Source organism: Ruditapes philippinarum, unplaced genomic scaffold, assembly GCF_026571515.1.
Source record: "Ruditapes philippinarum isolate M1 unplaced genomic scaffold, ASM2657151v2 ctg4271_1_1_1_1, whole genome shotgun sequence".
In the NCBI taxonomy this organism is placed as follows: domain Eukaryota; kingdom Metazoa; phylum Mollusca; class Bivalvia; order Venerida; family Veneridae; genus Ruditapes; species Ruditapes philippinarum.
The window spans coordinates 104,615-125,013 of NW_026857021.1; the positions used below are offsets into that span (position 1 = coordinate 104,615).

Here is a 20,399-nt window from a genome sequence, read left to right on the forward strand (position 1 = left end):
ATAAATGTAAATGATTTCTAGGAATAATCTTAAATATATTAACATAACAGCTTGGCTTAAAGTTATCTGCATTCTTTACATATGCATTCTAAATTTATTTGCTTTGATTCACAAGTGAATCAATAACTAGTTAAAACAAATGTCATCAAGAAATGTTACATTAATTAATTGATAAATGCTTTGATATATATATATTTTTTAATATATTCAGTATGATTGCCAATATTTAAATTTAAAAAGCAACGAACAAAACTTTTTGTTGCTTGATATATCATGAATTATATACCATGTATATGTGTATACCATGCTATAAAAGCTTTTTATTGACTTTTGATAAAAAAATACTTTGGCCTGATTGAAAAACTATAAAGTTTCAAATACATGTATGTTATGGTTGTTGTTGTTTTTGTTGTCACACATACACTATGAAGGTTACTTTCAAGCTTTAACCCATTACTTCATGAGCATTTTGTGAAAAATGGCTGTTTTCATGGAAAAGTCTCCCGTTACAAGTTCAAATTGCTATAATACTATAAAAACTGCTTCCACACTTATCAAACTTGGCACAAATGTTGACTGGACCATTGCCCTTGCAACAACATGCTCAGGCTTAAATTTTCTATTACCATGGCAACGAGGGGACATCTCAAAATTGCCAAAAATCACTATTTTGCGTTGATTTTTTCCATCAAAATTGATTTCAAAGTGCTACAACTTCTCAATGGATTGAGATAGAGTCAAATGCTTTTCAGCGTTGGTTACACGTTACCTTATGATCAATCTGGGGTCATTTACAGCCTCTCACAAGTCCAAAATTTTCTTGGCGATGAGGGGGACTCCGCCCCCCTTCAAACCCCCCAAACAGAAGGGGGCACATCCCCCTTCTGGCAACCCCCTGATGTATCTTTTGGTTGGGGGACCGCGCCGAAAAAGAGGTCACTTTTTTAACAACATTTCTCAAACAAAAACAAGTGTTTGGGGCCTAAATAAGGCATTTTTTCATCATTTGAGACAACAAAAAGGGGGGGGGGGGGGAAAAAGGCGTTAAAAGGCGTGTATATGAAGTAATGGGTTAACAGAAAATGATGAAAATACTTGAAATTACCCTAAATCGCGTTTTTTCATGTTTAAACATGGCCTGTCATATAAATTTGAAGAAAAATTGTTGTTTTGTAGATTTTTTGATTTTTTTCATTAACCCATTACTTCATGAGCATTTTGTGAAAAATGGCTGTTTTCATGGAAAAGTCTCCCGTTACAAGTTCAAATTGCTATAATACTATAAAAACTGCTTCCACACTTATCAAACTTGGCACAAATGTTGACTGGACCATTGCCCTTGCAACAACATGCTCAGGCTTAAATTTTCTGTTACCATGGCAACGAGGGGACATCTCAAAATTGCCAAAAATCACTATTTTGCGTTGATTTTTTCCATCAAAATTGATTTCAAAGTGCTACAACTTCTCAATGGATTGAGATAGAGTCAAATGCTTTTCAGCGTTGGTTACACGTTACCTTATGATCAATCTGGGGTCATTTACAGCCGCTCACAAATCCAAAATTTTCTTGGCGATGAGGGGGACTCCGCCCCCCCCTCAAACCCCCCAAACAGAAGGGGGCACATCCCCCTTCTGGCAACCCCCTGATGTATCTTTTGGTTGGGGGACCGCGCCGAAAAAGAGGTCACTTTTTTTAACAACATTTCTCAAACAAAAACAAGTGTTTGGGCCTAAATAAGGCATTTTTTCATCATTTGAGACAACATAAAGGGGGGGGGGGGTGAAAAAGGCGTTAAAAGGCGTGTATATGAAGTAATGGGTTAATGGTAATGCAAGATTCAGGTATCCCTTTTGTACATTATTTCAGGAATGAGCAGACTGGTGAAGCAAGATTCAGGCGCCTCTTTGTACATTACTTAAGGCATGAGCGAGCAGTTAAGAAGAACCACCAATGTTCTATAAGCTAGCTTGATAGCTTCCTCACATGAAAGGACCCAAAGTTCCTCAAGGGATGCATGTGATGTTTAAGTCAAACAGAAAGCTTGGTTCAGTTCATCAAGTTAAAAAAAACTAAATAGTTTTGTCAAGATTGAAAGATTAAAGATATATTGCAGTAAGTATGTAATCAACTGTTTAAAATCATACACAATGAAGTTGCATTTGACTCTATATAATAATAAATTGAACTTTGATCCCAAATTTGAACACATTTAAATAAAATAAACAAAAAGAACACACACAAAATCTGAGTGACATGATGAAAAGCAAACACTTGAATATGATTAAATGGCACCAAATTATAAATTATTCAAAATTAGAAAGAAAAAATCATATATTTACTAAATGTAATTGGATTTAGTCAAAGCATATTGTCATCAAAAAAAAACAAACAAAAAAAAACAACTGCATACCAGTCAAGTAATGCAATTATGTCATTGGTCAATTTGAAGAAACAACGAAATCTAGACAACCAATCAAATGCTAAGATACTCATAGACTGGTTTTCCAAATTTCTATAGTTGTTTCATTACCCAGCATCCATCATTTCACAATTACACAACACTTCAATATTTCCCACTTCCTTTGGATCACTCTCTTTAAAGCACAAATCTCCACTACAAAGATACCAAACGCAAATAAACTGTTTTCTTTCAATATTACACATCGCGAACTGTGCTTTTAGCATCTGTATGGACTATTTTACATAACAAATTCTGTTAAAAGTTTTTTTTTAAAAAGTGACTTAGATTTCACCATTGTGTCAGCTTTTCCCCTTTTTGTACCTCTGCCTGGCCGCACTAACTCCGCCCTTTCTGTGAGGTTTGGAATCAGATTGTTTATTATTTGACGTCTGCTTATTATTCACATGGTCAGTGTCGTCTGGTGAATCTGTGTTTGAACTTGCTCCCATCTCTGTACATTAAACAATCAGCATATGTATTAGGCAATGAGAAAAATGATATATTTTTTTTACTTAACAGCAGCATACTTCCAGATTCATGCTAACTTTACATAAACATTTTGAAAACATGTTTAAAAGTAAAATAGTTTGAAGTGAACAAAGAAAGTTATCCATACATTTTAAAGGGCAATTAAATACCACGTATATGACCAAAATAAAAGAGGTCAAAATAAGCAAAAATAGCCCTAACTGCATTAATCAAGCAAGCAAGATTGTGATAAATACTGCAAAATTATTCATTAATTACAAAAAACATGTAAATCATTACTTAAATCTTGGATCTTTTTATTTTTCCAAAAATCTTAGTACATTTTTCTCAAGTTTTATTTTCTTGAAATATTTTGAGTTTTTGACTCATATGAAGGCATGCAGCTTTAAACCTGGGTCATAATATAAGGAGACCATAACTGGAAACTTGCTCAGTGCTTGCTTGTGCTTCAGAATTAATTCTTTAACTGCATGACTCGTTACATGTCTAGGGTCCATACTCAACAGCAAAAGCTGCTTTTTGTGCCCTAACGGGCTGATGGACCCTCATTTAAGCTAGACTACATAGTTACATACACATACATAAACTTGCTCAGTGTTATATTTACGTTCAATCATAAGCATGCCCCACCTTTTTTATGTTGATTGTTGTGGAATGATATTTTTCGTTTGTTGTTAACAGTGTAAATAAGAAAAGCCTATTTAAGAAATGAGTAGAGGATTTCGAGTTAAAGGCTTACCATCAAGAAGATCAATAGGTGGGTCAAGCAATGATCTTGTCTGTGAGTCAGTTATATATCTGAAACAAATAAAATATTTCATAAATGAATTTAAATGATTTAAAACTTAAAGGGACTCCACTGAGGTCTTTTGACATGAACTGACTGAAATAAGATTTATGTACCATTTGATGAAGGTCTGGATCAATAACTTGTGATTTTTTTAAATCATTTGCTTTGTCTTTTTCTCCCTGAAAAATTGTTTATACATATACATGTATTGTGAAAAATTACCCACAATGAAAAGTGTTTAAATGATTTTACCTCAAATAAGGTTAAGTATCTCACAAAAAGCCGTCACAAAAATACCATTTTCAATTAATTCAGAGTATATTTCCTTATAACTTTTTGTATATCATTCTGTTTTGACTGCCCCTCTATAAGAAATTCAAATTTTAAGTTTTTATGCTTTTAGACCTTAAAATGTACCTCAGTGGAGTTCCTTTAATAATAAACACTTATTGTGACATTAAAGAGACCCGAATTTAAACAAATTGTAAGCACTTGCATGAAATTTGTCTAATTAAGTGCAACTAGATATACTTGTAATTCTGAGTATTTCTTAACCCTTAATTACTGCACTAAATATCTTAAATTCACTTGTCCATCTTACAATCATTGAAATTGGACAAAACTCATCATCATTTTTAGGGGAAATTTCAAAAATGATACTGACTAAATAGCCAACAGTGCAGACCATGATCAGAGAGGTATGTGCGAGCTGATCTTGGTCTGCACAAATGTGTTAGTCGAAAAAAAAGAGCACAAGTCACATAAGTAGAATCTGTTGTTGCCAGGAGATTGAGGGTTAAAAACAGTTGTTATAGTTGCTGGTTGTATGGTTAATACAGTCGCCATCAGCAGACTTAGATCCGCTAAACTTTTATTAGTCTGTTTTCTATATAATGTTTAGCGTCATTCTATAAAGTTTACCTGTAAATTCTTAAGGCACCATATCCAAGACTAGAAAATGTCATCACCATCAGACATTGTATTATCACATTCTGTAATGTATAAAGGTAAACATGTTCAATAACTACCCATACTAAGGTTTGACTGTGAGGAATCGGTAAGTACAGTACCTCTACAGAAGGTTTCACTGTAAGGAACTGGTTAGTACAGTACCCTGTATGGAAAGTTTGACTGTAAGTAATTGTTTTGTACAGAATCAGTATTGAAAGTTTGACTCCGAGCAATGATTCCAAGCATTCGGTTAAAACAGTGCCTTTATAAAAGGTTTGTCTGTAAAAAATTATTCAATGCAATACCTGTATGAAAGGTATTGCTTTGTAAAGTACCTGTATAGAAGATTTGACTGCAAAGAATTGTCTAATACAGTTGTTTGTATGAAAGGTTTGGTGTTTGTACTTATTGTGTACACCACACTACTTGTACTGTAAGGAACTGGCTCATACAGTACCTGTACGGAAAGTTTGACTGTAAAAATTGTTCAGTACAATAGTTTATGGAAGGTTTGACTGTAAGGAATAAGTAAGAAGATTTGACTGAAATAAATTGTTTAGTTCAGAACCCGTATAGAAGGTTTGACTGTAAGAAACTGGTTTGCACAGTATCTGTATAGAAGATTTGACTAAGAAATTGTTTACTACAGTACCTGTATAAAAGGTTTGACTGTAAAAATTGTTTACTATAGAATCTTTATAGTAGGTTTGACTGTAAGGAATTGTTTTGTACAGTACCTGTATAGAAGGTTTTACTGTAAGGAACTGGTCAGCTATGACTATCAATAATCCTATCAATGCACCAACTCCACAAAATATCCATGGCTCCCTTCTTTTCTCTATAATAAAAATACAAATAGTTCGTATCAATATAGCAGTCTGGACATCGCTATTTGTCAGGTCCTAAGTGAACAACAAATTGTTATCACTGTAATTGATTTGTAAATGGAATGTGAAATATGAACAAGTTATGTGAAGACAAGCTATCAGACTGATTGAGTTTTTTAAACTTTTTGTGACCTATATAAGCAATGTTTACTATATTTTTTTTAAGTAATGTTAAGTTGTGAGTGGCACTGGTAATACTCAAATCTTAAAGCTGCCTTCAGCTTTTCTAAAGGAAGTAGGTTATTTTTAGATAAATTGTTTCGTATAATTGTCAAACCAAAAGAATTAAGGCGTAAAATGAAATCTGCTGTCATTGAAATATATGAACAATAAGGAATCCTCTCAATAGCTCTAATCTAATGGTCTGCTCTCTATATTTTAATTTAAGTGGCCCAATCTTCTATTTATAGAAACAAACGTTGCTGCCGCATTATAAATAGCTCTTGGGATGCTGTGTTGAAGAAGGTGTAACAGTGATATAATGCACTTTTCCAAGATTAAATTATTGAAATACTTAGTTTGAAACAACACAGAATTGTGTTGTATTTTATTTTTTTTAACAAAAAATAAATGCTGAAGTCCGCTTTAATGTATTAACTCACTTTTCTGTAGAATGACAAGTTGGTCATTGGTCCTGGATACTGCTTGTTGTACTTCCTTATTACTCGGTTCAAACAACAAAGCTTGCTGTAAAAACAAACAGTTATGATCTAAAAATAGCGTATTGGATGGCTGGTGGTTAAAATCAGATCAAATGAGACTTAAAGAATGCACTGAGAGACTTTTTGAGGATTTTGAAAGCCTGAGTAATGCCTTTTTTTTTTTTTGGTTAGGTATTACACATTATGCAATAAAACCATAAATGACTGGACCATGAATGAAAGGTCTCAGAAAAACTTTAATGACACCCCTGCCAGTACACAGAGAGTTAAACTGGCCTTTTTTTAATTGAAATCACTAAAACTTATTCTTGCAAAATTAACTGACTTTACAGTATATATTGGTATATAAAAAGTGTGCTGAATATAGATATAACTTAAGGCAAAACTTGTGAATGTACTGTTTGATCTATATTGATTGATCAGGCGGAAGAAAATGTAAAATGCAATAGCTGACAGCTATGGTAATTTAAACTATCAGTATCTTATGGACAGAGTCTTGACTACATTTTGATTATTAAAGCAGCACGCCTCCAGATTCATGCTAATTTTCATGAAAATTTTGAAAATGTATTTGAATGTGTAATATTGTGAAGTAACCAAAAGGAAGCAATTTACACATTATCAATGGCACTTACAAACCACGTAAATTACCAAAAAGTGGTCAAAATATGCATAAATAGCCTTTACTGCGTTAGTAACGCAGTAGAAATATAGTTGTAAATACTGAAAAATCAGTCATTAATCGCACATAATATGTAAAATATTACTTGAATCTTGAAACTTTTTACTTTTCCTTACATCTTAGTACATTTTTCTCAAGTTTGATTTTATTGAAATATTTTGACTCATCTGGAGGCATGTAGCTTTAAAATAAAGTTTGTACTAGGTTTTTCTTTTTATCTCACACATGGTTGACTGACCAGTAAAATGGGAAAATTGTACACTTTATATACAGTTTTGTTTAAAAAGCATATCTAAACTAGGTCTAAATATCATTTTCAAATGTTCTTTACATCTTTTACACAATATTTACCTGACAAAAGCTGAACAGCTGTCCAGTTAATTAACAAACTGCTTTTAATAATAATTGTGTAAAATTTAACCTTGATTTGTGAAAATAAATTCATTATGCTTGATATCTTTTACATAATCCATGGTGCCTTTACCATGTAACATAAGAACACTGAATTGAATTTCTTTAGACCTGGCAGTCAAAGATAACCACAATAGTGCAAACACTTATTTCCAGTAGAGTCCTTACCTCAGCAGACTCTAAGAACAGCTATGAGACACAAGGAAATCTGGGAACCAGTCCCTACCTCTTATTGAATAGACCCCTGTGTTTTTTTGCATGCCCAGTGTATAGCACTGACACATGATTGTGAGGATTACGTGGGTTTCATACCAGTATAACTCTATAGTAGGTGGAAAACACTGAAAGTGTCTCTGAATAATCTCAAGAGTGTTGCCCAGGATTGAACATGGAACCTCAGGAGTGACAGTCAGTGGTCTAACATAGAATGATTTAGGGAGGGGGGATTTCAGTGAATAAGTAAATGCACATGTTTGAACAATTAGACATTCATGTGGTTTCACTTAATGAAAAAAAAAAAATTTCCCTAGGAGACATGAAAACCCTCTCAAGAATGAGCTAGTAGTAATGTGTAGTATGTATGGAATATATACCGTGGGTAACCAACGATGACTTAACATAAAGACTTTTTTCTTTTTCAAATTTTATAAAGTGAAATTTTAAAGTTTATCAATAAAAATATGTTGTTGACCATGGAAAGAACAATGTTATAAACTCACACTATATGATAGAAGAGCTGAGGTGTAATGTCCGACCTGGAACTCTACCTCGCCTTTTCGAAAATAACCCTGTAATACAAGAAATACAATGATACAAAAGTGCACAGCATATTAACACTAGAGCTGGTGGCAGCGACTATCTCAATCCATGTGACCAGTGCAGACCAAGATCAGCCATCACATTTAGGCTTTCTGATTTATACATCACATTATATCATATGTATAGCAATGTACATATTGCATGTTTATGCTGAATAAACTTTTGAACCTTGATCATGGTCTGCACTGTTCACTGTTCAGTAAGTACATTTCTTTGAAATTATTCCATAAAAAGATGAATGGTTTAGTCTAGGTTAAATGACAGGCAAGCTCATTTTTACATATTTAACTTTGTAAGAGTTAATATCTTTTCCAGGACTATATTGGTATATTGCTATCTATATATAGTTACTTACCTTCGGCCATTTTGGCTGTAGTTTTATAGCATGAACGGCATCTTGTTCGGCCAAGTAGTATTGCTGTAGCTTCAGGAACGCGAGAGATCTGTTACTATAAATAAAATGATTGTTTGGATCTTGCTTGATGGCGTGACTGTAATGTAACACAGCCTCGCTATAATCACCTCTCTTTACACACTCGTTACCAAGCTGACGCAGTTCCTCCGCCTGTAACAGATTACATATTATTCGTTACAAAGAGGATATTAAATGAGTGTAGATTCAAAAATAAACTTATTTAACAAGTTGCATAAAATTATATTATGCAAGCTTGTGGCAAGTATAATATTATTTTATTAAACGTTACGAATAAATTAAGTAATTAATCTACACGAATATCAATATAGTATTCTATTTATCACATAACCATTACATAAGCCTGAAGTGAAAATAATCTTTATTTTGTTATTGACGCAATTAACAATTAGTGCGTTTTTAAGCTATGATCGTATAACACAAATTGACATCACATCAAAATGTATGCATGGCCATACAATACAGTTTGTTTTGGTGTCGCAAATGCAAAAGTTTATTCTTTATCATAATTATAGACTGGGTATGGCAACTGACTTTGAATCACCTTTTCCTAAAGGCTGGAAAAATGCATTTAGTAATAAGTGATCATTCTGTTTTGATAAATGTATTATTATTTAGTGACCTTTTCAAAAGAATATCATTTTATATATTTTCCTACCACATTCCCATAAAGGTATGTAACTCTTTTAATTGTAAGAAAATAGTCATTCTAAAATTACCTCCCTTCCTACATGGTAAGGAAAAAGCATACACAGATCTTTCGTTTGTCTATATTGCTTTTTTCATATCCATTGTAACACAATTTACAAATGATGCACCTTCATTGATTTCCAACAATTAACTATTTCTCCTCAATAGTGATCTAATAAACTACTAAACCCATATGATTTCTGAATTAATGATAAAAACAAATGACCATTGAGACTCAATGTCCAAGAAACAATTATCACAGAGAACTTTGGGCTTGGTCTGAAGATTGAACCAGTCACTTCTACTGCAAAATCAGTCATAAATCCCACATAATATGTAAATAATTGATTAAATATAGAATCTTTTTATTTTTCTTAAGATCTTAATACATTTTTCTTAAGATTGAATTTCTTGAAATATTTTGGCTCATCTGGAGGCGTGCAGCTTAAAAACAAGTCAATTGTTACACTGGACCCTAAATCCTGGCAATAATGGGGGACAGAAGGAGACATTATCTTTTGTCTGCCCCAGATTACTGCCAGGACACTGCAGTGGTTTTGTTTTTGACACCAAATTAGCAGAGGATAATTCCATGTCACAGTGTCGATTTGATTATTAAGTCTAACTGTCCAGAGTCCCCTCCCCTTATACTATGCTATCCTAACCCAATGCATAATATGTTGTGTAAGGGAAGTGAGTCCTATAAATATGACCTTGCTTTGAAATATTTTTACTTCTTGGTAAAGTGAGCAATTCATAAACAATAACAAACCTGTATTGTCGAAAGGGAAGTGAACCAAGACTAAACTCAATGATGCATTTGATAGGCAATGCTTATAGAATACAGGAGACTGAAAGTGATATAGCTTTAAGTTGCTGCTGCTACTGTCAGTTGATTATTTTGGTGATTTAAATACATATAAACGCAAAAAAAGTAATATAATCAGCAAAATTTATGTTTTCGCTCTTCGTCCCTCTCTAGCGTTATTTATTCCACATGAACGGTTTGACCCGTTTTAGCTTATTTTCATACTGTCAAACCGTTGGAAAAGACATTGCCTGTCCAAAATTATCTCGAATTCTCTTTGACAAGTCTAATTAGTCAGTGTTAGTCTGTTAGTTGGACTATGTTCCTTTCTATAAATTAAACGTGTTTATGATTACAGTGATAGATAAACACAAAAACGTTCTTTTAAAGTTTGGATGAAAAAACAACAAAGTTAAATGATTTTTATGGTTTTAATGACTGGAGGGAAGACACTGAAGCTGTGGAGCCAGTGTCTTAGACCTGAAAAGTCTGACAGAAACATCTTACCTGCTGCTGTCTAGCCTTTGACATGGCATGAATTTATTATTGATTGTAAGATTTAACATAAACCTGCCTGTAAACGACTTATCTCTATTTAATTAACACGTAAACAGCATCTATTTTACACTTTCAGAAAACACTGAACAAGGATCAATTAGGAGATGAGAAAATAAGATAGACACCGTAGACAACAACAACAAACATGGCAGCCCCCATGTTGAAAAGTTTGGGGTCAAGAAGACTGCTACGTTTATGTCGTTTTTCAGGTATTCAAGTTTGTAATCACGCTAACATGAACTCAAACTATTGTTTTCTTTTCTAATGAAAACCTTTTTGCATCATACCATTGCAGCTTTGTAGTGAAAATTATGCAATCGCGATCATGACACATATTTTCGCGACAACAAAATAAGCTATTTTACCGTTCAATTTTTCAAAGCTTTATTATTTGCATATTTTACACCTTTCAAAAGTTTCATTCTTCTGGTGTGAGATTCACTATTTTGAGTTCCATATTATGCTTTGTCACGTACTGTCAATGACAACACTTAATCACTAAATGGAAGTAAAAGGTTAATGTTTCAACAGGTCTAGGATTTCATGATATTTATGGACTGTCAGTAAATTTATAGACAGTATAGAAATTTAAAGATTTTTCAATCCATAAATTTACAGATATTCAATGTGAAATTTGCTGTTTTAAGTTTTACAATAAAATCCGCAGCTTAAGACAAGTTGTTTTATTTATTGTTTATATTTACAAAGGTAATGGGATGAGTTTCATCTTTGTATGATGATTTTGAAATTTTTGTTAAAAGTGAAAATTGAAAGTCATCAAACTGTTCTGAATCTTAGCATACTGTTACAATTAATCATTTAATACCTAACCTTATTCATTTTAACCTGCGGTTTTAAATTTTAAAGCAACTTCTACTATTTTCTTACTTAATGTCTGTAAATTTACAGATAAGAAAATCCGTAAAATTATGGATTGTCCAAACATTTACAGACTGTACGTAAATATCATGAAATCCTAGACCTGTTCAACATTCTAAAAGTCTTTAACAACCAAATACAAGTTTTGATTCATGGGTATGTCATCCGTCCTTATGCCCCATTTAATCCTCACTCAAAATCTGTCCTTTATTGTAATCAGAGCCAACTTTGAGCAGAAGCCTAGACACCTGAGTGTTTTTACAGTCTTTGAAAATGTAAATGAGGCTCGGACGAGATAAGTACTTTGAAATTAGGCAAAGCCTATGAAAGGTGAATTCTGTTAAAAAATGTTTATTTTATCTGTTTTAAAGGAGTTATTTGGTATTTCATGCACGGCTTCCATTTTCACTTGCAACTTTGACATTAATACAAATAATAAATACTGAGGCTTTGAGGGGCAGATGATATTTGATTTTAATTGAAGAATCTGTATGTATAATTGTTTAGATTAGCCCAGAAATGATATTTAAAGAGCTGTTCTGTAATATAATGCCACAATGAAAAGAAGAACTTTTATATGTACTCAAGCCCTTACAGAAGGGCCATAATGGCAAAGCATCAATATATAATTACACAAAAAAGCAGAAGCATGGCAATACATGACAAGATGGCATGTGCATTCACAGGAAATAATTCTTAGTAAAATGGGAAAGTAGCTAATGTGATCATAATAATTTCATGTTTACTTGTCATTTCAGACATTTACAGAACTTACTTGAAAGAAGGGTACAGTCAGGATGAAATTTGGAAGCAGCGACTACAATCAAAATATCTTCAAAAGCTTGATGCAAGTATGTTGAAAGTGAAACAGCATATTCCTTATTTTCATTCATGCTGGGAAAACATAAAACAGTACAAGCAAGGGGCGTCCGTAGCCGAGTAGTTCCGGTCGTTGACTTCAAACCACTTGCCCTCACTGCTGTGGGTTCGAATCCCGACAGGGACTTTGGATTCTTTCATGTGAGGAAGCTAACCAGCTAGCTAAGGGAACGTTGGTGGTTTTACTCAGGTGCTCGTTCTAGCCTGAAATAATGCATGGAAGGGCATCTGAGGTCTCCCTCCACCAGTAAAGCTGAAACATCACCATATGACTTATACTGTGTTGGTGTGACATAAAACCCAATAAAACAAACAGATAAACAGTACAAGCGACTGGAGATCAGCCAGACATTTACTATCTTTTTGTTTAGTCAGGCACACACATATATTGAAATTCCTTAAAATTTTAAAATACATTTAAAGCAAGACAAATCTCATATTCAGCAGGTAAAGATGCCTATGGGATTATTGTAAATAAGTTTCATAAATTTGTTATCAGTGTTGTATCAGGTATAGTTTCAATTGATAATTAAACAATTTTTATGGCCTTGTGACATTTACTGTTTTTTTTTTTTACATTTAATGCCTTGTGACATTTACTGCCATGTAACAATTACTGCCTTTTAATATGAACTGCCTTGTTGCATTCTACTCCAACATTTACTGCCTTGGTTTACTTAATTCCATGTGACATAACTGCCTCGAAACATTTGCTGCCTTGTGACATTTACAGCTTTCTATCATTTTCTACCTTGTGACATTTACTGCTTTGTAATATTTACTACCTTGTAACTTTTTCAAATTTGTTAAATTTACTGCCTTGTGACATTTAATTACAGCTTTGTATCATTTTCTACCTTGTGACATTTACTGCCTCCTTGTAAGATTTACTGTCTTCTAACATTAATTGCCTTGTGACATATTGTCTTTTCTTTGGTTTCAGAGGCATTTGGGATAGAGTTGTTGGAGAATTTTGAGAAAACAACAACATTTCATGTTGTGGACATTGATTTGGTAAAACCCTTGTTGTCTGTTATTAAAATGTGTACCAGTAATTTTTATCACATACCTGTGCTGCTTTTAGGACTCTGTAATGGTATTTCACAGCCGTGTATATATTTTGACGTGACATCATTTGCGTTATACAAACATTGTGTTAAGGCCTGCAAAATGTCAGCGTTACACTATAGGGGCATCAATGAAAAATGTTTCTTTTTCACTTCAAACGGTCTTTATTTTTGGTATGTGATAAATCGAATATTAAATTTGTGAAAGTTCATTACGCTTAATACGCTAAATATCTTAAATGGACTTTTCTATGTTTTAATCTGGACAAAACCATTCATCATTTTTAAGGAAAATTTCAAAATATTTACTGACAGTGTAGATCATAATACGTAATAAGATTGCAAAGATGTTAAGGCTGGTCTTAGTCTGAACTTATCACATTGGTAGAGATTCAGATGCATGCATGTGAACTTTTTTCCATGATCAAGTGGGAGATTTTTCTTCAAAAAGAGTGAGGTTTTAGAATTTGCAATAAACAAAGAAGAAAGTTCTGATATCAAAAAGAGGGAGATTTCTTTAATTTGTGAAAATACCCCTTATTTTAAGAAAAATCTTTGAAAATATTGCTGCAGAAAGTGGGAGTGTCCTGTTTAAAGTGGGAGAGTTCACGTGTATGCAGATGCCACCAGTAGGCTTAGGGTCAATTGAAATGGCTATTGCGAGCTAGTAATTTTCAAATTATATCTTATACACAGACGGAGATTAAACAAAGCAAGTTTGTTGTTTGTTTTCAGTTTGTTAACAAGATACAAGATCTTCCTCCATCATTTGGATATCTTGCAAATGAAGTTCTTTACAGGTAAGAGCTGATCACTCACTTAACTTTAGTCTGGGGTGCAGTGGCTTAGTGGTTAAGGTATCTGCCTCTCAACTCGGGGATCATGAGTTCAAGTCCCTCTTGGGTCATGATCATGTTTCCTCATTTGACACCATGGCTGGTAGTGATTAATATAAGTTGGAAGAACTTGTTTCCTAACGGAGCTTAAATAGATATGTTTGAACTATACTAACTTTAGATTTTACCAGCTGGTTTGCTGTCTGGATCTAGGGATAGCCTGCTCACCATTTCCCTCTTTAAGAAAAGCAGGTGAAAAAACTTTAAAAAATTTTCAAAATAACATTATGCAAAATTATGATACTTATTTTTAAGTAGCAAATGAAATGAAGTGCAATTTCCTGCGTGACTATACAATGTACAAGAGAATTTAGGAATGTCCATGTTGCTTGAGTGACCAAGCTTGGAAAAGTTTACAACAAAAAAAGAAAAAACTAACATTAGAAAACAATCTTACCTTGATGTATTTGGGTGATAAAAAGTTGGTATTTGGCGTCAGTGAACTACAAGAATGGTATGTACATGTAATAATAATAGAAAATAGATGATGAAAAGTTGACTACTTCGGGTATGGACATCTGAGACCTGGGTAATTTATGATTTACTTTAATTATAACCCTTGGGCATCTGTGGCTGAGTGGTTAAGGTCGTTGATTTCAAACTACTTTCCCCTCACCGCTGCAGGTTCAAATCCTGACAGGGGCATTGGATTCTTTCATGTTAGGAAGTTATTCAGCTAGCTTACGGAACATCGGTGATTCTACTCAGGTGCCAGTTTGTGCCTGAAATAATGCATGGAAGGGCAAGTAATGCTGGAACGTCGCTATATGACCTATACTATTCTGGTGTGACGTATAACCCAATAAAACAAACAAACTTATTACCCTAAACTATAGTGTAAAATCAATTTCCATAAAATTCTGTTTTAGATGTCTTAAGAATATGGGAAAAAAATAATATTTATATTTTCGGAAAGTTTTCATCATTTGCCTAAGTAAGGCATGTGAAATGTTTTTTTGATATGTAATATGTTATTGTGTATTTCAGATTCCGACATTGCCAATCCAGTGTACCGGTCAAGGAAAATATAATGCATGCAATAGTACGAGGTTTTTTAGAAAGTGGCGATCTTGATCGGCTAGTAGAGATTATCAAGGATAAGGTACATGTATAGATATGTTATAGGAGCTCCACTGAGTCCAAAATGCATGAATACATAAAATTTGCATTTCTTACTTCAATCACGTGAAGAACTTACAATCGAAAAATCTGCAATTGCCAGTTAGTTTGAATCTAGTCAAGGACATTAGATTCTTTCATGTAAGGAAGCTATCCAGCTAGTTTTCTGAAGACCAGTGGTTCTCCTAAGGTGTTTATGTTTTTGGTTTCTTTACCCTTGGCACCGGAATAAACCATATGGGCAAGTATACACAGAAGTAAAGCCTTACCAGCTGAATTTCTGAAATTTAGATCTACGACATCGTGAGTTCTACATTTGTTTTTTCTAGTATTTCCAAAGTATAAAATCTGGCTATTTGTGAAGTAAAAGTTTTGTTAAATTTACATAAATCAATTTTCACATACATGTAACAATGTTTTATAATGACAGTATAATTTTTCACACAAAGAACGCTCGGTAAATTGATCTCTCAAGAGCAACACTATCCCTTGTGGCAGAGGGGTTGCCATTACAGATTGAGCCACCTTAAACCTGAGCGATTGTAAGAGCGGGCTAAATGGGTTCGAATTACTAGACTTTATGCATCACATAGCTCCAGCAGGTGTGGTGCTTTTGATTCCTGGTGTTGCTTTAAAGTTTGTAACACCCGAGGCTAGCAAAAATCATCTTGAAATTCCTGTTTTTGCACCATATGACCTATACTGTGTTGGGTGTGCCTTAAAACCAAACATAGAAGCTTTACAGCAACAACCACAGTCTTTGTCTCCCAATGGGTGTTGTTGTTGTGTAGAGTTTGTTACATACATGTATTTGATACATTTTTTTTCTGTTTCTAAATTTTCAGTCAAAGTATGGAGTGTTTCCAGATGCACTCTCAATGACAATGTTGATTGACCATTTCTTAAAACAGAAAAATTATGAAGGTAAGTGATATTTCAAATATTTATGGCAGAATTGTGATCCTTAATCTTTTTTGTTTTTTTTTAAAAGCAAATAACTAGGGAAATACACTTCTGTTTTTAATTATTACTACATTTCTGAAGCAATTTTGACTAAACTTTCATAGAAGTGTTGTCATCATGTGTTGTTGGGGGATTTGCCGTTCAGACATTTTTGGTGGAATTATGGCCCATTGGTTACATTTCGCTAGTGATTTTGACTAAACTACACTCCTAAACTACAGGAGCTTTGTCCTTGAGTGGTTGAAATTTGTTTGCTTTCGATTTTATATCCTTCCTGTGTCTGTTTAGCTTTAAATATGCAGAAAATGTTTCTTTTAATTTAAAGTACAAATAAAAAAAATATATATCAACTTTTAGTCTGCTATCGAGAACAGATCCCACACATGCTACCAGTGCAGATCAAGATCAGCTGGAAGATTTGGGCTGTCTGATCATTGTCTGCACTGGTCGCTGTTCTATTACATGTAGTATATATTTTGAACTTGGGCTAGTTTCCAATTTAAAGGGACTCCACCAAGGTTTTTAGACATCACAGGATTGAAAATCTTTTTTCCGAATTTTGTTTATCAATTCATTAAGGTCTTATCCAATAATTTTATGTGTAAAATTTTAGCTCATTCCCTCATTCTGTATACCGCCTCTGTGGTCGAGGGGTTAGAGTCGATGACTTCTAATCCAGTTACCTCTCTGGCGTGGGTTCGATCCCCGGGAGATGCTTTGGTAGTTTAGCGCGGAGGAAGGTAGTCTAGTACTGGTGTAACTCTCCAGGAACGATGGTTAGGAAACTACCCGCCTATATGACTGAAATACTGTTGAAAAAGGCGTAAAATGAAACAAACAAACAAACCCTCATTCTGTTTTTCCAGAATAATCATTTTAATTGTGAAAAATAGCCAAAAAATGAAAAGCATTGCAAGCTTTTCTCTCAAATTCATCTGATAATTGCATATGAAATTGATTTTCAGTTTAATTGTCAGTATATTTCCTTGTTATCCTTTTCCTGTTGTTTTTAATTTTTATCTTAAGTGCTTCACTTGATATTTGTAATATTTTCAATTTCCTTGTTTTTATGCCTTTAGACCTCAGTTGAGTTCGTTTAAGATATTCAGCTTCGGTTAGGTTATATTACATGTATATTGACTTAAATTTACAGTGGCAGCTCAGCTGGCGTATGAGGTAATGCTTGGCGAGGAATATAAGAATCAGACACGTAACTTTCTCAGTCTGTGTGCAGCTTTGAAATATTATATTCATACATTCAACCATGAGAGGCCCGAACCTGTTCCGGTGGATGAAGAAGAGGTTTGATACTACTGTTACTATATATAGATTATGGGTGGAGTTTGTTTCTATATATAGAAAGTGGTTGAGTTTTGTTTCTTAATTTCGAGGGTGGGTAGGGTTTGTTTCTAAATATAGAGGGTGGGTGGGGTTTGTTTCTATATATAGTTTGTTGTCGGGGTTCGTTTCTTAATATAGATGGTGGGTGGGGTTAGTTTCTAAATTTAAAGGTGGGTTGGGTTTGAGACTATTTGAGACCACCCAGTATGGCTGAGCGAAACTGTAGCAGGTTTTTGAATGATTGAACTTGTCTTGGTGGATAGAGGTTACATGTCATTGACTTTGAATTATATGCATATCATGGTTCAAACATAGTAATCTGATGATTGCTGGTTGCATGAGTTCAAACTTTGTCAGTGGGCAGGTCGTTGTTTCCTTGAGCAAGCATCTATATTCCCATTGCTCAGTACTGGCTGGTTCCAGGAACAGATTCAAAAATATGCCTTTAAGCTTATAGCTTCCAACACAATCAGATAGATATTATTTAAGATGGTAGATGATAAGTCTCTTGACTTTAATAACTGTGTTACAATAGAATACTTTCTCAACTTACTACAGTAACAGGTTAAATCTTTATATACTTTAATAGGAGTTAACCCGTTTCTACACTAAGTTGACGATTTCATATTTATGCATATCAGGCTACATTATTCTAGTGTTTACTCTGATGCTGGAAAACTGTCGTCGTACAAAAGACAAAGAGTCAGATGAGTCACTTGCATAAGAGTACACCTGCTTTTATAATTCTGTCACAATGACCTCGGTAAATTCTTAAGTCGGCAGTCTGCAAATCCTCAAAGATTTTCAGCTAGAATATACAAGGATAATAGATTTACCAAGTTGCTTACTTTTTTCAGAAATTATGTTTAGATGAGCACTTTGGTAACTGCCTACATAGGAATAGCTGTAAATTCACCTTATAGCATTTTTTTGTATCTTTAAAATTAATTTGAAATAATCAGTAATAAAACTTGTTTTGTTTCATTTATTTTCATTTCTTATATTTCTTTTTCAATTCTAGGAAGTTGTATATAAACCAGTAAAAGTGATAAGGAACCTTTACTACGATGATCACTTTGATATCAAAGATGACAGGTTCCTTCTCGGAAAAACATTTTATTTAATTAGTAAAAACACCCCTCGTCTAGAAGGCACGTTCTCCCGTTCTCTTCAGCTTCTTGGCCTTGGTTTGTACGATAAATTTGAATTAGGCAATAAGCTGCTAGAACAGTGGATAAAAGATGACAGCCTGGAGAAAGTTGTTTATAAGAGTGCCGTAAGTACTAAAATTTTCATTCTTGATTTTATATGTTTTATTCTGTTATGGTTGAGTGCACACCTACCTTTATAACTATGTAAGTACAAAGTCTGACAACTATGTCAATTAGTAAATTTGTAGCTTAGTGATCTTGAGCGTTGTTACTTTGGCGTATAACCGAGTGGCTACAAGTTTGAGTCCCATTTACAGCTTTGATTCTGTTACGGTTGAGTGCTCACCTACCTTTATAGCTTTATAAGTATAAACTTTTGACAACTACGTGAATCAATGGGTTCTTTTGCTCAGAGGTCTAGAGTGATGTTACTTTGGCATACAAGCAGGTGGTCACAAGTTCAAATCTCATTTTCCATCTTTGATTCTGTCAGGGTTGAGTGCATACCTACTTTCATAACTCTTAAGTACAAATCTGACAGCTTTGTCAATAAATTGAATCTTTCACTAGTAAGGCTCAGTGGTCCGATGTAGAGTGACGTTACCTTGGCATAATATGTGCTTGGTCATGAATTTGAATCCCATTTGCATCTTTTTGTTACAAACTTAAAATGTTAGTTAGAATTGATATTTGCAATGTCTCTGTGACTGACTGGTTAGAGTCATAGGCCTCAAATTACCTAGCTACCATAATGATTGGGATGTGTCATTTGGGCAACATATGATGTGTGTGTTGTGTGACTTAAAACTCAACCTAGGCACCAAAATAAAATTAATGAATTTGAAGCTGCATGTAAAAACATATGAGCTGCGTCATGACAAAACCAACTTAATGGGTTTTTGACCAGCATGGATTCAGACCAGCCTGCACATCCATGCAGTCTGATCAGGGTCCATGCTGTTCGCTATCAGTTTCACTACTTGTTAATAGGGTTTGTAAGCAAACAGCATGGATCCTGATCAGACTGCGCGGATCCATGCTGGTTGCAAACGCACTATGTTGGTTTTGTCATGATGCAGCTCATATAGTGTTGTATTTTTCAAAGAGAAGAAATCAGGTATAAATTTTTACTATTCCTAATGAATAAATTCTATTTCCTGATGAATTTATTTTATTCCATTTAAATTAATTCTATTTTTGATGAATTAATTTTATTCCTAATGAATTTATTTTATTCTCGATGAATTTATATTACTTCTTGATGAATTTATTTTATTCATTATGATTTTATTTTATTCCAAATAAATTAATTTTATTCCAAATAAATTAATTCTATTCCATATAAATTAATTTTATTCTCAATCAATTTATTTATTATTGATGAAATTTTATTCTCGATTAATTTATCTTATTTCCCGTTTCAAACAGATTAATTTTATTCCAAATGTATTTTATTTTAT

The 20,399-nt window shown here is 33.6% G+C and overlaps 2 protein-coding genes across 2 annotated transcripts; one reads left to right on the forward strand and one right to left on the reverse strand.

Annotated features, from left to right (window-relative positions):
* Positions 1-2,196: 2,196 nt before the first annotated feature.
* Positions 2,197-10,762, reverse strand: LOC132748486 (stress-induced-phosphoprotein 1-like). The gene is made up of 8 exons (XM_060738118.1): positions 10,594-10,762; positions 8,511-8,720; positions 8,056-8,124; positions 6,184-6,268; positions 5,432-5,532; positions 4,665-4,735; positions 3,693-3,751; positions 2,197-2,915 (listed from the first exon to the last, which is right to left on the reverse strand). The coding sequence occupies exons 1-8, from the start codon at positions 10,615-10,617 to the stop codon at positions 2,764-2,766; spliced, it is 771 nt and encodes a 256-aa protein (XP_060594101.1). The 5' UTR covers positions 10,618-10,762; the 3' UTR covers positions 2,197-2,763.
* On the forward strand, positions 10,700-20,062 carry LOC132748489 (small ribosomal subunit protein mS27-like). Its single transcript, XM_060738121.1, has 9 exons — positions 10,700-10,853; positions 12,282-12,374; positions 13,346-13,416; positions 14,205-14,269; positions 15,353-15,467; positions 16,330-16,408; positions 17,601-17,749; positions 18,810-19,064; positions 20,045-20,062. The coding sequence occupies exons 1-9, from the start codon at positions 10,790-10,792 to the stop codon at positions 20,060-20,062; spliced, it is 909 nt and encodes a 302-aa protein (XP_060594104.1). The 5' UTR covers positions 10,700-10,789.
* Positions 20,063-20,399: the final 337 nt, after the last annotated feature.